The 15,135-nt window shown below is 41.7% G+C and overlaps 1 protein-coding gene across 2 annotated transcripts in view; it reads right to left on the bottom strand.

The window, feature by feature from the left end:
* The window catches only part of LOC143983845 (hydroperoxide isomerase ALOXE3-like), an 88,148-nt gene extending 73,704 nt beyond the window's left edge, over positions 1-14,444 (bottom strand). For both annotated transcript variants that reach the window (XM_077483943.1, XM_077483944.1), the window contains exons 1-3: positions 14,274-14,444; positions 11,411-11,615; positions 976-1,057 (exon numbers count right to left, since the gene is read on the bottom strand). In XM_077483943.1, the coding sequence (XP_077340069.1) occupies positions 976-1,057; positions 11,411-11,615; positions 14,274-14,420 (434 nt within the window). In that variant the 5' untranslated portion in view covers positions 14,421-14,444. The remainder of the gene's footprint in view (positions 1-975; positions 1,058-11,410; positions 11,616-14,273) is intronic.
* Between the last annotated feature and the right edge of the window lie 691 nt (positions 14,445-15,135).

Here is a 15,135-nt window from a genome sequence, read left to right as displayed (position 1 = left end):
GGATAATCCGACTGTGTGTGGCATGCATCGGACTGATTCCGTCCGATTATCCGTCGGACCCAATTTTCCAACTTGTTGGAAATATTTCCCGACCAACTGGTTCGATCAGACATACTCCGATCATGTGTAGAGAATTTTGATCGGACAAAGTGCCACGCATGCTCAGATCAAATTCCTACATCAAAGCTATTGGCTACTAGCCTGAATGTAGTCCCATCGTAATGAAATTACGTCATCACGTTCTGAAAGATCGGATTTTTCGACAACTTAGTCCGACCGTGTGTATGCAACAGTTTCGGACAAGATCTGATGGATTTGGTTGCCAAAATCTCTGACCGTGTGTACGTGGGCTAAGAGTTCCTGTTTCCCATCATATAAAAAAAAAAACTTCCAAAATACCTACATGGATGTTACATTTACTGAATTTTCACTACTGCTTTATACACTCCAAAGGCCTATTCTTCCCTATTCATTGCAGTGGGCTGTGTTGGCAAAAATTATGCATGTCAGATTTGTCCTGTTTTGTTGAACTGGCTGCCCAGTTGAATGGGCTGCCTTAATGCAATGTACATTTGCATGGATTGATGTACAGCAATGGACTGCATACATATAAATAGGCCCTAAAAGCTGCCAACTCTAATCCAATCCACAGGAACCACTAAGATGAGTTATTTCTTCTCAGTTTCCTTTCCATGTCACCAGCAGAAATGTTATTTATTCACTAAGTTAATGGCTTACCCAAGAGTCATGGCTGTATCCAACTATTAATCTATAGTAGCCTTGAATATTCAGTTTTACTACTGAATCAGCTGTGAGCAGTCATATGGATTGGAATATAACCACTAAAGTCAAAAGGAAGGACTACAATTACAAAAATAGTGTTGGAAATTACAGTTGTGAAAAGTCCAAAAAGGATTGCCAAACTAGACGTAGCAAATGGTGCATATAATTAGCAAATGTAGGTTTCTCACTAACTTGTATGTCTCTCTGTTCATCTCCAGTTCTGTTTTTCTTTGTCTCAGGAGGATAGGAGGGGTGCTCCCTGTTATTATAACACCTGAAACAAAGCAAATTGTATGTATGTGACTAACGGAACCATAATACAGTTTAAGTACTAGAAATTTGGCAATTTAAAGTACAAGGGTTAGTGACCTTTTAACTATGAACCCCAACAATGAAGCCAACCATGTTGAGAAGGTTTTTTGAACCACCCTAAAAAGGCCAGACCCACTACTGAATTCTACATGACAGGCGAGCTAAACGTCTGTAAAATGTAGGCTTTTGTGACAAATTAATGTCTGGGTTCCCTACAGATGTAAATCTCTTTAATGTCCCAACTCTGACACTGGATAAAAGTGGCTGCTCAGTTTTTTCATTCAGACAGTGAGACATATATCTTATCAAGAATCATCCTCTGGCAGACATCCATAGCATAAGATCAAGCACTATTACTTATGCATTATGGTCACACATGGTTATTTTCCTCCCTACATGTTTTGTCCAGCTGTATGTACTCAGTGCAACTTATCACATCCAAGTGACAGATATAACAACAACATATCAGAAAAAAGTAAAAAAAATAAATAAAAATCAAGGGGCGTGGCTTGGTGTGCGGCTGAGATGGCAGCACATTAGAGGAGCTATGGAGCATTTAAAGCCTTTAGCCCGTCTCGCTGCACCTTAAACACCCGATAATAGGCAGACAGAACCACCAAACGCCACATACCCGATCCCGCCGCACTTCAGCTGCTTATACAGGGAGAAACATCTCTGAACTCTTCAAAAGTCAGGCATCTTCCCATAGCAGCCTGGCCGGAGGCAAGACCTGACCAGAGGAGGATTTCAGTGAGGACTCAATCGTCCACAGAGAATAACATTAGGGGAATCTCCCACTCTAACCACCCCCTCACATATGCCAATATGTCTAGCTTTGCTGTGGACTGATCTCAAAACGAACCCGCTGGTTCTCACAGAGAAATTGGCCTCTGCTGAAGTGGCTGGGAAACACAGGGAGAAGGCAATACATACATTGGACAAGTGACAGCTTCACACTTCCTCCACTTCATAGACATGAATAGACATTTAGAAGACCTTGACAACATGGGGAGGTGAAACAATACGTCAGGGGGATCCCTAAGTCTGTGGACAATGAGCAAATTATTTCAGCCTTGCAGAGGGTCTTCAACAGTTTGTTGGAAAGACCTGAAGACACAGATATAAAGTTTGTGAGGGCCCACAGAGCCCTTAGGGCTAAAGGCCTGACACCAGAAGTTATAATTTGTTGCCTGCACAACTTTGCATTAAAGGAGGATATCATGCATAAAGCACAAAGGAATGTGAGGAGATCATCTTTAATGGGGAAACAATTGTGCTTTTTCATGACCTTTCTCAGATCACTCTAAAAAAATTGTAGGGCTCTACATCCCCTCCTGGACAAATTAAGTGAGAAAGATCTGATGTACACATGACACTTCCCATTTGCATACCTTGAAACCCACAATGACCGTTAACATTCCTCATGCTCTCTTGAGGACCTACGAGAGTTTTATAATGCACTTCATCTAGGCCAGGTTGACCTCAGGGATTGGTACCAAGAATTTCTCCTACCACCCCTGGAAAGGAGTCCCCCCGCACTCCCCCTTCAGGTCCCCAGAGAATCACCAATCTAAAATGATGAAAGCAAACTGTCAAGGGGGTTCGATTGCGGGAACCCCAAACCATAGGGCTAAAACTTCCATGGATGATGTCTGACTATCAAATTCCATTCCTTAATAATATGTGCTGGTCTTTTACTACCGCCTTCACCACGTTACCTTCTCTTTACACAATTATAAGTGGAATACACCCCTGTTCTGATCCGAGTTGACTTCTAGATAAGCTGAATGATATTACCCTTTTACTCAAGTTCCTGGACATACCGCCTGAGCCTATTCGATCAGTTCTGAGGGCAGCATGGCTTCTATACAGTCATCAAAACAACTTGAACATTTCTGTCCCTAAGGCTTCTTTTTCCTCATGTTATTATGCTCAAGACAAAGTTATAACATTATGCCTAAATTATGGTGCCCAACATACGCTCACCCCTTTTTACAGAATTTAAACTTTGACTAGTCGGATGAAGTATGCCATTCTTTCACCCTATCTTAAACTGAAATAATATGGTAAATTCAGGACTGACTTTATTTTCTTTAACGTTACATGTAGTTTTCATCAGCAGACCAGCCACGTTTTCTTGTTCTGATGTTATGTATGTTTATTTGTTCTTGACAGATTGTCACTCTCTATAACATTGTTTAAGTAGTTGCCAATGTTATCTTCATATAACCGAACAGTTTATACAGTTTTTGTTTTCAGGTCCAGGCTCCATGGCTCTCTCTGGTACTGTTTAATGGCATACTCCTCTCTGGGACATAGTCCCACAGTGATATCTCACAATGTCAAGGGATTGAACATTCCTGAGAAATGTTCAGCCCTTCTGAAGGAACTCAAAAAAATGAGGCCCCACTTTGCCTTTTTACAGGGAATACACTTTAAGACACACCATATATCCAAGCTCACCGGCTCCCTCTTCACTGAAGCCTACCAAACTACCAATATCTCCAAGTCAAAAGGAGTTTCAATCCTGGTAAGCAAGGAATCTTCCTTTCAATTGACTGACTGACTAGTGGACTCAGGAGGGAGATCTTTCTTCCTAAAAAGAAAATGCTGTGGAATCCCCATCACACTAGCAAATGTGCATTTCCCAAACACATTCACCTAACCTTTTTCCAACGTTTGGTAAGAGAACTTGAAAGCTTTAGTTCAATATTCCCTTAAACCCCTTAGCATCATCATCGGGCAAAACCTGCATTACATACTGAATCTTAAAATGACTCAAATCACTATTAAATTCCCTACAACTTATAGATTGTTGGTGCTTTCTCCACCCCAAGGGAAGAGACTTTACTTTCTGCTCTATCCCAAATGACTTCTACTTTAGGATTGATTATATTTTCATTTGCCAGAGAGACCTACATGTGATTTCTGAGGCCAGTATAAAAATACAATGCATATTCGATCATGCCACCGTTTCTTTGACCATGAACTTGTCAGCTCCCATGTTCAAATCCCCTACATGGAGACTAAACTCCTCGTTATTAACAGACCATGTGCTGCTCTTCAAGATTTCATCACTTTTAAACAAATTTTTCGAACACAATATACATCCAGAAGTTGATCCCCTGATAGTATGGGAGGCCCATAAACGCTCCATTTGAGGAGAGTTGTTTAAGATGGGAGCCCAACGTAAAAGAAAGAAAGAAAAATAAATCAAACAATTAACTGAAAAAATCCTGACATATGAAACCTAACAGCACAATCTGCACTAGCTCTGCTGGAGACCAGGAAAACGCTGCAGCAGATCCTAGAAGCATGAGCTTAACGTTTTTTATTCTTTAGAAAAAAAAATGTACTATGAATTTGGGGACAAGACAGGCCAAATGCCAACCATAACATCTTGGGCATAAAAAAAACGAGGGAAGCTAGATGTCACTAATGCGCAAATTGCACACCATTTCCATAACTTTTATACTAACCTCTACAACCTTCCGAGACAACACAATCTCGCAGACATCCACGACAACAGACTACAAATTATATGGGAATATTTGAAAGACTCAAACTCCCCGCATCAAACACCTAGAAAGACCTATTGAAACATCGGAAATCCGTCAGGTTATTAACGACTAGGAATGAGCCCGATGTTCAAGTCAAATGTAAGTTCGACTCGAACATCGGGTGTTCGACTGTTCGCCAATCAATTTAGGGTGTTTGCGGCAAATTCGAAAGCCACAGAACGTGTTTGCGGCAAATTTGAAAGCCGCGGAACACCCTTTAAAAGTCTATGGGAGAAATCAAAAGTGCTAATTTTTAAGGTATATATGGATGGTATTGTCATAAAAAGTGTTTGGACTCCTGAGTCCTGTCCCAGGTGACATGTATCAATGCAAAAAAAAGTTTTAAAAACAGCAGTTTTTTCGGGAGCAGTGATTTTAGTAATGCTTAAAGTGAAACAATAAACGTGAAATATTCCTTTAAATTTTGTACCTGGGAGTTGTCTATAGTATACCTGTAAAGTGGCGCATGTTTCCCGTGTTTACAACAGTCCCTGCACAAAATTACATTTCTAAAGGAAAAAAAGTAATTTAAAAGTACTTGCTGCTATAATGAATTGTCGGTCCCGTCAATACACATAAAAGTAATTGAAAAAAACGTCATGGGATTCCCCCACAGTCCATTACCAGACCCTTTGGGTCTGGTATGAATATTAAGGGGAACCCCAAATCAAAATGTAACAAAAAAAATGCGTGGGGGTCCCCCCAAATTCCATACCAGGCCCTTCAGGTCTGGTATGGATATTAAGGGAAACCCCGTGGCAAAATAAAAAAAAATGGCATGGGGTCCCCCCAAAAATCCATACCAGACCCTTATCTGAGCACGCAACCTGGCAGGCCACAGGAAAAGAGGGGTTTTTTTTGTATTGTTTTTTGGTTATTAGTGTTTGCATATGCATGTATTCTGATGTGTAGGAGCAGTTTGTATTTGTTAAAACACCAAAAAATAAGTAAGTGGTATTTGTTGAGATATAATTGTATTATATACACAGTGGATACGTTTAAACACATATATATCTTTTTTCACAAAAAAGGAAAATAGGGGGCGCAATCCACAATCTTTAGACAAATTTTCTTACTTAATGTGGATGTCAAGCTACTAGCTAACAGGTTAAGGTCACTGTTACATGCCTGTTACATGTCCTATTTGGCCCTGAGCAGGCCGGATTTATGCCAGGCAGAGAGGCAAAAGACAATGTAACCAAGTCACTCAATCTAATCTATGCTGCCCGGATGCAAATGATTGGGGGACTTCTCCTGTCTACGGACGTGGAGAAGGCGTTCGATCGGGTATGCTTGGACTTTATGCTAGAAACCTGCAGGTATATTGGCTTGGAAACTCTTATAATGGTCTAGATCTCAGAGCTTTGTAAAAACCCATCTGCTAAATTAAAGATCAACGGATCCTTGTCAGAAAGTGTGAGCATCACACCAATGGTAGAAGGCAGGGTAGTCCCCTCTGGCCTCTCCTATTCATTCTTTTGCTTGAACCGTTCAACAGAAGGGTAATAGCCGAAAGAGCAATCCAGGGGTTTAAGGTGGCCAACAGAGAGTTCAAGGTCGCTGCTTACCTATTGTTCTTTCTGACAAATCCTCACACCTTGATACCTACCCTACTGAAGTAATTTTCCCTATATGGCTACATATCTAATTTAAAAATAAATTACACAAAATCTGAAATGATGAATATCACTATACCGGGGGTTTCTCTCAAATATATATATAAGACAATAGCCCATTTAAATGGGAAGCTTCATTACTAAAATCTCTTGGGGTTTGGCTGACAAAACGACTCTCTCTAATCTACAAATGTAACTTCTTATCTATTCTTAAAACCAAAAGAGAAAAATCTACGAGCATAGCACCCGAAACACTTCTCCTGGTTTGGTCCAGGTTCCATTTGCAAAATGTCTACTGAGATATTTTTTTTATTTCTAAACCTACCTATAAAAATACCTAGCTTTTTTAAGGCCTTACACTCGATCCAATGTAAATTCATTTGGGCATACAAAAGACCAAATCAAATTTAGCCTGTTGACCAAACCCAAGGAGAGGGGTGGGATGGGCATACCAGACTTTCAAAACTACTAGTATGCATCACTAGGGATGAGCCCGATGTTCGAGTCGAACGTAAGCCGAGTAGCGATTAATTTGGGGTGTTCACAGGAGCAATGATTTTAATAATGCTTAAAGTGAAACAATAAAAGTGAAATATTATAAATTTTGTACTGGGGGGTGTCTATAGTATGCCTGTAAAGTGGCGCATGCTTCCCGTGTTTACAAACAGTCCCTGCACAAAATTACATTTCTAAAGGAAAAAAGTAATCTAAAAGTACTCATGGCTATAATGAATTGTCGGTCCCGGCAATACACATAAAAGTAATTGAAAAAAACGCAGGCAAAAGCCCTGGATCAGACGGCCTGTCGGCTCCCTACTATAAAACGTTCTCCGACACTCTCGTAACCCCTTTCCTCAAAGCCTTCAACACCCTCTCCACCAATCCCTTGTTTCCTCACGGTTCACTAGAAGCACACATTGCGGTCATACACAAAGATGGAAAAGATGCAACAATGGTAACCAACTATAGGCCGATCTCGTTGCTAAACGTAGATCTAAAACTGTTCGCTAAAATTTTGGCAAATCGGCTATTCCCCCTCCTGCCCTCCGTGATAGGACTTGACCAAGTTGGCTTTGTCCCTGGTCGTGAGGCCAGGGACAATACCATCAAAGCAATCAATATCCATCCCTGGCTGACCTCCAGCAAGCAGAAAGGATTTTTCCTGTCACTAGAAGCGGAGAAGGCGTTTGACAGGCTAGCCTGGGATTACCTCGAGGCGACCTTGCGCCACTTGGGACTCCCCATCAGAATGCTCAATTTTATCTTGTCTCTATACTCTTCCCCAACCGCAAAAGTGAGGGTGAACGGCCACCTGTCAAACGCCTTCTCCATCCGCAATGGAACACGACAGGGTTGCCCCCTTTCCCCTGTCCTCTTCATTCTAACACTCGAACCATTCCTCCGAAGTTTACGCTCCAATAATAACATTAAGGGTATTTCAATAGCAGACCGCACATACAAGCTAGCGGCCTTTGCAGATGACATCTTATTGTTCCTGACTAACCCATTAACCTCTATCCCTAACTTACTTAGAGAATTTGACCTCTTTCAACGTATTTCAAACTTAAAAATCAACTTCTCCAAGTCCCATGCCCTCAATATCTCCCTTCCACATGACGTTACAGTTCTATGCCAAAACAATTTTCCATTTATATGGAAACAGGACTCGATACTGTATTTAGGGATCAAGCTGCCGTCACACCTTCCTGACCTGTTCCCGAAAAATTATACATCACTCATCCAATCCATCTCGGCGGACCTACGCAGGTGGGACAAACCACAGTTTTCTTGGTTTGGCCGCGCGACCATACTAAAAATGAACATCCTTCCCCGCGTCCTTTACCTTCTTCAAACTATCCCCATTAGAATTCCCCTATCTTTCTTTCAAAACCTAAAGAGACTTTTTTTTACAGTTCCTTTGGAAACACAAGCGCCCTAGGATATGCTATACCCAACTATCCAAACCGAAAACAATGGGAGGCATTGGTCTGCCAGACCTGTGGAAGTACTCCTATGCGTGTCACTTGGAGAGGGTGGTAGACTGGGCAATTCATGAGGACACGAAAGACTGGGTGACACTAGAAGACTCCTTCTCCGACCTCCCGATCAAAGCCTCCCCGTGGATACTTCCACACCATATCCCTAAAACACTACGAGATCACCCGCTTATAGGCCCCACTCTCTGTAGCTTCAGGGAAGCAAACAAAATAGTAAGCCTCTCATCGAACCCCGGACCCCTCACTCCTGTCCGACTTAACCCTGCTTTCCAACCTGGCATGGCAAATAACTTCTTAAAGACAACGTGGCCACTTAAAGAAATGCAAGTCCGCCACTTCTTTCATAAAGGCAAAATGTTGGACCGGAGTGAGGTGCCTATGATCCCTGGGGGTAAACCGTTCCCTTACTGGGTATATTTTCAGATAAGACACTTCCTACAAACCACAAACTCGGACTCATCGCTATCCCGAGACCTATTCCCATTTGAGAGCCTCTGCTCCCAGACCTCTCCACAACGACACTTAATTTCATACACCTACTCTTTGCTCTTTTCATCCTTCTTACCTTCAGAAGGGAAAGCATGTAGGGCCTGGGAGAGAGACTTACAGATGGAGCTTTCGGAAGAAAGTTGGGAGAGGATATTCACAATAGCGCAACTACAAAACATTATCTCGCTGGTACCGCACACCCGTGATAACAAACAAATACAATAAGGATACGTCAGACAAATGCTGGAGATGTCACTCCGGGCTAGGTACATTCCTACACATCTGGTGGTCTTGCCCCAGATTACTGACCTTTTGGACACGACATTACATCCCACATCACTGATAGTCAGATAGACTTCACGCCGGCCAGACTCATCTTGCACCATTCTCCCACTCCGGTTCACCTGTACAAGAAATCCCTTTGCTTGCATCTGCTCAACGCAGCTAAACTATGTATACCAGCACATTGGGGTACTCCAGAAGCGCCATCAATATCAGAATGGCTAAACCGCATTAAAAAAATAGCGGAAATGGAAGAGTTAATCCATATCTCTAGAGACTCCCCCCACAAGTTCGCTCGAACATGGGCAAAATGGAATGATTTTTGCTCCTCAGAACGATACGCTCTGGTCATGAGCCCCGCAAGTTAAATTGAAAACCTATATAGGTCGGCAACACAATGCAACACAACTATGACCAGATTGGTGAATCATTTCGCTGAGAAACTTTATCACACATTCTGGTGTGATAAGGACCTGCTATTTACTGTGGGTCTTAATGCTTACCCTTTCTCTTTCTCCGTAATTACTTCCCCCCCTTTTCTGTCCTCCTCTGTCCCTCCTATCCCCCCATAACCCAGCACTGACTCAGTATCGCACCACCTCTCCTCTCCATAAACCATAAGTAGGACTACCCAACAGTTCGTAATGTCTTGACTATCTTAACACTACACACATTGACTAGACTGGATGTGACGACGGATCCACCCTCTGACGGGCCCCCCACTACCCTGAACAACTAGAAGTTTAAGTTTCCCACACTAGACTTCTCACACATGCACTGCGTCTGGTGACAATATCTCCTAGCTGGTCTGGGAACCTTTTGCACTTAACTATCTTATAAAAGCCAGCTCACAGCAGCCTGACTAAAAATCCCAAGGCAAGAGGACTAGGTCCAACTTATAAATGCTTATGTCCTTTTCTGTTAATTTTGTCTAGTTCAAAAACTATTTGTATGAGTCCTTTTCAACTCGCATGTAAAATTATTATACGATGATTGTATACCTTCATAAAAATTTTAATAAAAATTATTATGGAAAAAAAAAAGAAGAAAAAAATGGCATGGGATTCCCCCACAGTCCATTACCAGGCCCTTTGGGTCTGGTACGAATATTAAGGGGAACCCCGAACCAAAATGTAAAAAAAATTGCGTGGGGGTCCCCCCAAATTCCATACCAGGCCCTTCGGGTCTGGTATGGATATTAACCACTTAAGGACCGCCTCACACCGATATACGCCAGCAGAATGGCACAGCTGGGCATAATCACGTACCTGTACATGGCTCTTTAAGTGCCCAGCGTGGGTCGGGAGTGCGCCGGCAGCGGCACATTCCCGGCCCGGTCCTGAGCTCTGTAACCGTGGCCGCGGGACCAGCGAACCCAATCGCCACTGGTGTCCTGCGATCGGTTCACAGAGCTGAAGAACGAGGAGAGGTCTGTGTAAACAAACCTCTCCCCGTGCTTCACTAGTGTGGCTGTCACAGATCGTCTGTTCCCTTTTATAGGGAAAGACGATCAGTGACATCACATGCCAGGCCATGCCCCCTACAATAAAAAAACATGTAACGTCATACATAAACCCTACACTGCCCCCTAGTGGTTAACTCCTTCACGGCCAGAGTCATTTACACAGGAATCAGTGCATTTAAATAGCACTGATTGCTGTATAAATGACAATGGTCCCAAAAATGTGTCAAAAATGTCCGATGTGTCCACCATAATGTCGCAGTCACAATAAAAATCGCTGATCGCCGCCATTACTAGTAAAAAAAAAATTTATAAAAATGCTATAAAACTATCCCCTATTTTGTAAACGCTATAACTTTTTGCGCAAACCAATCAATAATCGCTAATTTCGATTTTTTTTACCAAAAATATGTAGAAGAATACGTATCGGCCTAAACTGTTTAAAAAAATGTTTTTTTTATATATTTTTTTGGGGGATATTTAAAAAATATTGAATTTTTTTCAAAATTGTCACTCTATTTTTGTTTATAGCGCAAAAAATAAAAACCGCAGAGGTGATCAAATACCACCAAAAGAAAGCTCTATTTTTGGGGAAAAAAAGGATGCCAATTTTGTTTGGGAGCCACATCGCACGACCGTGCAATTGTCAGTTAAAGCGACGCAGTGCCGAATCGCAAAAAGGGGCCTGGTCCTTTGGCTGCAAATTGGTCTGGGGCTTAAGTGGTTAAGGGAACGCCACATCAAAATTTAAAAAAAAATGGCATGGGGGTCCTCCTCAAAATCCATACCAGACCCTTCAGGCTGTGTGGTAAAGTATTAAAACCTACAGTGGTGTTTGTCATCGTCACATCAGTCTCATAAGACAAGGATGTAGAACAGTTCCACAGAAAACTAAGTAACAAGTCTTACCTTTACCCTCTGGGACCTCTACAGAGCCAGGTTTTGATATCCACTGATAGAATGGGAACTGGTAAAGCTGTCCACTGGGGCTGGTCACATTAACATACTGGCATAACCAGTCATCTAGAAGGAAATTTAAGTAGTGTTCCATGTTCAACCGGACAAGCAGGAGGTCACCAAGATCTTTTTCAACATTTATATCAAATTCTGTAACCTGAAGGAAGAAAGTTGTCAGATGTTGTCTCATCAACAAGTCAATGGGCCAATTTTTGCAGGCGATATTGCAATTCAAAACCGCTTTAAACAATTGTGCTCTATACAGACTCCAAAAGGTAACCAGAAGCCTTCCAGCCATAGGTGCTTGTATACATTTTCACTGACATAAGTGTTATTGAAGGTGGGTATATTTTCTTCCCTCCCACTTCAGAGAGGGAGAGGAATGCATCACAGTACTGCTGACATATCAGTCTTGCTTTGCATCAGGTCCCAGCACTCTAGAGACAAGACATCTCCATGATCCATATACTGTATGTTCATCAATGGCTACCCTAAACATTGGTCATGGGCAGTTTACATGCTGCTTTAGTGGCCAGCTCTACAATGTTTTATGTGTACAGTTATACATAGCTCACAACTGTCCCTGATTTCGAGGGACTGTCTCTGATTTGGAGCAATGTCCCTCTTTCCCACTCATTTGTCCCTCATTTGGTCTAATCAATATAGTTGTATATAAAATGCACTTTTTATCTTTCAAAAAGTGTTTCCCAATGCTGAACCTTCCATCCACATTCTAAATTTCTACATTTGTAAAATTAAAAGCCAATATAAAGGAATAGTAGTGGTAAAAAACAAGCCCTTGTGGATTTAATTAACCTTTTTTTTGTTAATTCTCCTGTAAGGTGGTGCGGCAGGGGTATGTCCTATACCTACATACGTTTGCTAGTAGGCGTCCATCATTCCCATCTCAAAATGTTGGGAGGTATGGTTATACCGTGTTAACATTAAAGTGATACTAAACACACTGTTTAGATTACATTATCCCTTCTCTTTATGTATATGGATGATGTCAATTACTTTATTTATTTTAATTAAAAAAAATCGAAGTACTTTTTAATAAACGATGCACAGCTGTCATGTGACTCAACTCTTTCCTAGCCTATCTGCAGGGAAACATCAGCAGGAGCAGCTTCTATTCTTCTGCTGCCAATCACATGCTTATAAAGAAAAATACAGCCTTCAGAATACGGAGGAAAAATACATAATTTATATTATATAAATGTTTAAATCATCATAAAATATGTATTTAAGCTCAATATAAATATTTTTGTGTAAAAACATGGTATAGACTATCTGGGGGGGAGGTTCTGTCGAACACAGCCTGTTTCACATCCCTCTTGCCTGTCTCTATTGTTTGTATGTGCTTGGACTTTCAGGGAAGTGATGCCTTAATCAATCAACATGTGATATCCTGCCCCCATTGTGTTTAGCTGTTTAGTGGGCATGGGGGGGAGGGTGGGCTGTCATTTATCCAGAGTGTATGCTCCCACATTTGTGACTCTATAGTCACATGGGCTGCACAGATAAGAAAGATGATGAAATGAAGGGAACTGAAACTGGAGCATGATCAGCAGTTGTGGCAAAGATGGGTCTACACAATATCAGACTGCAGTGATGACAGACAGGACGGAGGGATAGGGAACAGTGGGAACAAGCAGGATTTTTGCAGAATGCAGAAAACAAATCCCATAGTGACTGAGTGAATATGAACAGCATGTAATACAAAAATGTATTGACAGTTTTTAATGATGTGGGTTTAATGACACTTTAAAAAGAATTAAGAACACAGATGGGATATAACTTTGGCAAGGCTCCATACTTATGCCTGCTTTGAATTACGTGTGCAGTGCAAAAAGGAAGCTCAGATTTTTACCTGATCTTACTAAAGCCCCGTACACTCGATCAGAAATCCTGCCAGCAAAAGTCCGATGAGAGCTTTTGGTCGGAAATTCCGACCGTGTGTATGCTCCATCGGACTTTTGCTGGTGAAATTTCTGCCAGCAAAAGATTGAGTGCAGGTTCTTTATTTTTCTGAGGGAAAAATTTCCGGTCGGAAATTCCGATCGTCTGTAGCAATTCCGATGTGCAAAATTCCTACGCCCGATCGCAAACAATTCAGCGCATGCTCGGAAGCATTGAACTTCATTTTCTCGGCTTGTCGTAGTGTTGTACATCACCGCGTTCTTGATGGTCGAAAGTTCAGAGAACTTTTGTGTAACTGTGTGTATGCCAGCCAAGCTTGACCGGAATTTCGTCAGAAAAATCATCCAAGATTTTTCCGACGAAAACTCAGATCGTGTGTACGCGGCATAAGAGTTATCCAGTCTAACCAGATATGGGCAATTACTGGAACTATTTGTAGCTAGCGAATGTTGTCAGCATTATTAATGCCCTGTACACACGGTCGGAAATTCCGATGGAAAAGGTCCGATCAGATCATATTGTCGGAAAATCCGATCGTGTGTGGGCTCTATCTGACTTTTTCCATCGGAAATTCTGACGGAAAAAATTTGAGAGCAGGATCTCAAATTTTCTGACAAAAAAAATCAGATCAGACTTTTTCCGATCGTTTGTAGAGAATTGCGACGGACAAAGTGCCACGCATGCTCAGATCAAATTACGAGAACAAAGCTATTGGCTACTAGCCTCTACGTAGTCTCGACCATTGCCATGTTCCGAACAATCAGATTTTCCGACAACTTTGTCCGACCGTGTGTATGCAACACAAGTTTAGGACAAAATCCGTCAGGAAAAATCTGATGGATTTTGTGGTCGGAATGTCTGACTGTGTGTTCAGGTCATTAGAGATACTTACAGAACCTGGTAAGAAGTGGCTCCAGTGACGGGTTATTTGGTGTTTCTCACTTTCTCCATGTTCGCCCACAAGAATAATAAAGATATTATTAAAGGTGCCAGCTGCCAGGTCTGTCCCAGTGGCTACTTTTATTTTGTAGACCGCCATGGCTTGAGGAGATGAAGCAGCAGCTCTGAAAGACAAGAATTCTATCAGTTATGAAAAACATTGAGTTAAATGTTTAAGACCATATACAATGGAACTAAACCTGTGATGAGTTACTTAGCAGCATATGTCTGAAAAAGGTTTGTATGGCTAAAATGATTCATACATACTCATACCCGTACTGGATTCGTTTTTTTATATGCACCAGTGTGGTCTTTCAATCTTCCCAATACATAGCATTTCCTTTTCCTTTGCAGACATTTCCCCCTTCCCAGTCATAAACAGGTTAACAAGCCTTTTCACATAGAGTACAGGAGCCAAGGTTAAGATTATAGAGACATGGAGGAGGAGGAACGTGCTGACATCACTGCGCTCTTTTCTATTCTGGAAGGACGGGTGTCTGATGCTAGCCGGCCGGCTATACATATATCTATGCAGGTTTTTAACCTGCTAAGTGTAGGTGGAATACTTTTTAAATTTAATAAACTTTAGGAAAATCTTACACTATGGTGAAATCGTCTTTTTGGGTCATCTTTGTTGAATGGGACATTGTTTGACTCCTTTGGACTGGATACGAGTGGTGGGAGTGTTTGGTTTCAGTGATCGATCCCAAGATCAAGCCCCATCTGCAAGTAGACATCTGAGCTTACAAGTCCTTGGCTGGGCAATAGCCACAAGCCTGTATAGCTTGCCATCTGGTTAGCGTGTCTTTCATAAG

This window comes from Lithobates pipiens, unplaced genomic scaffold, assembly GCF_037356315.1.
Source record: "Lithobates pipiens isolate NorthernLeopardFrog02 unplaced genomic scaffold, aLitPip1_a1.2 Scaffold_16, whole genome shotgun sequence".
NCBI lineage: Eukaryota > Metazoa > Chordata > Amphibia > Anura > Ranidae > Lithobates > Lithobates pipiens.
Note: the sequence above shows the minus strand (reverse complement) of the source record. Positions and strands in the feature narration are given on the sequence as shown.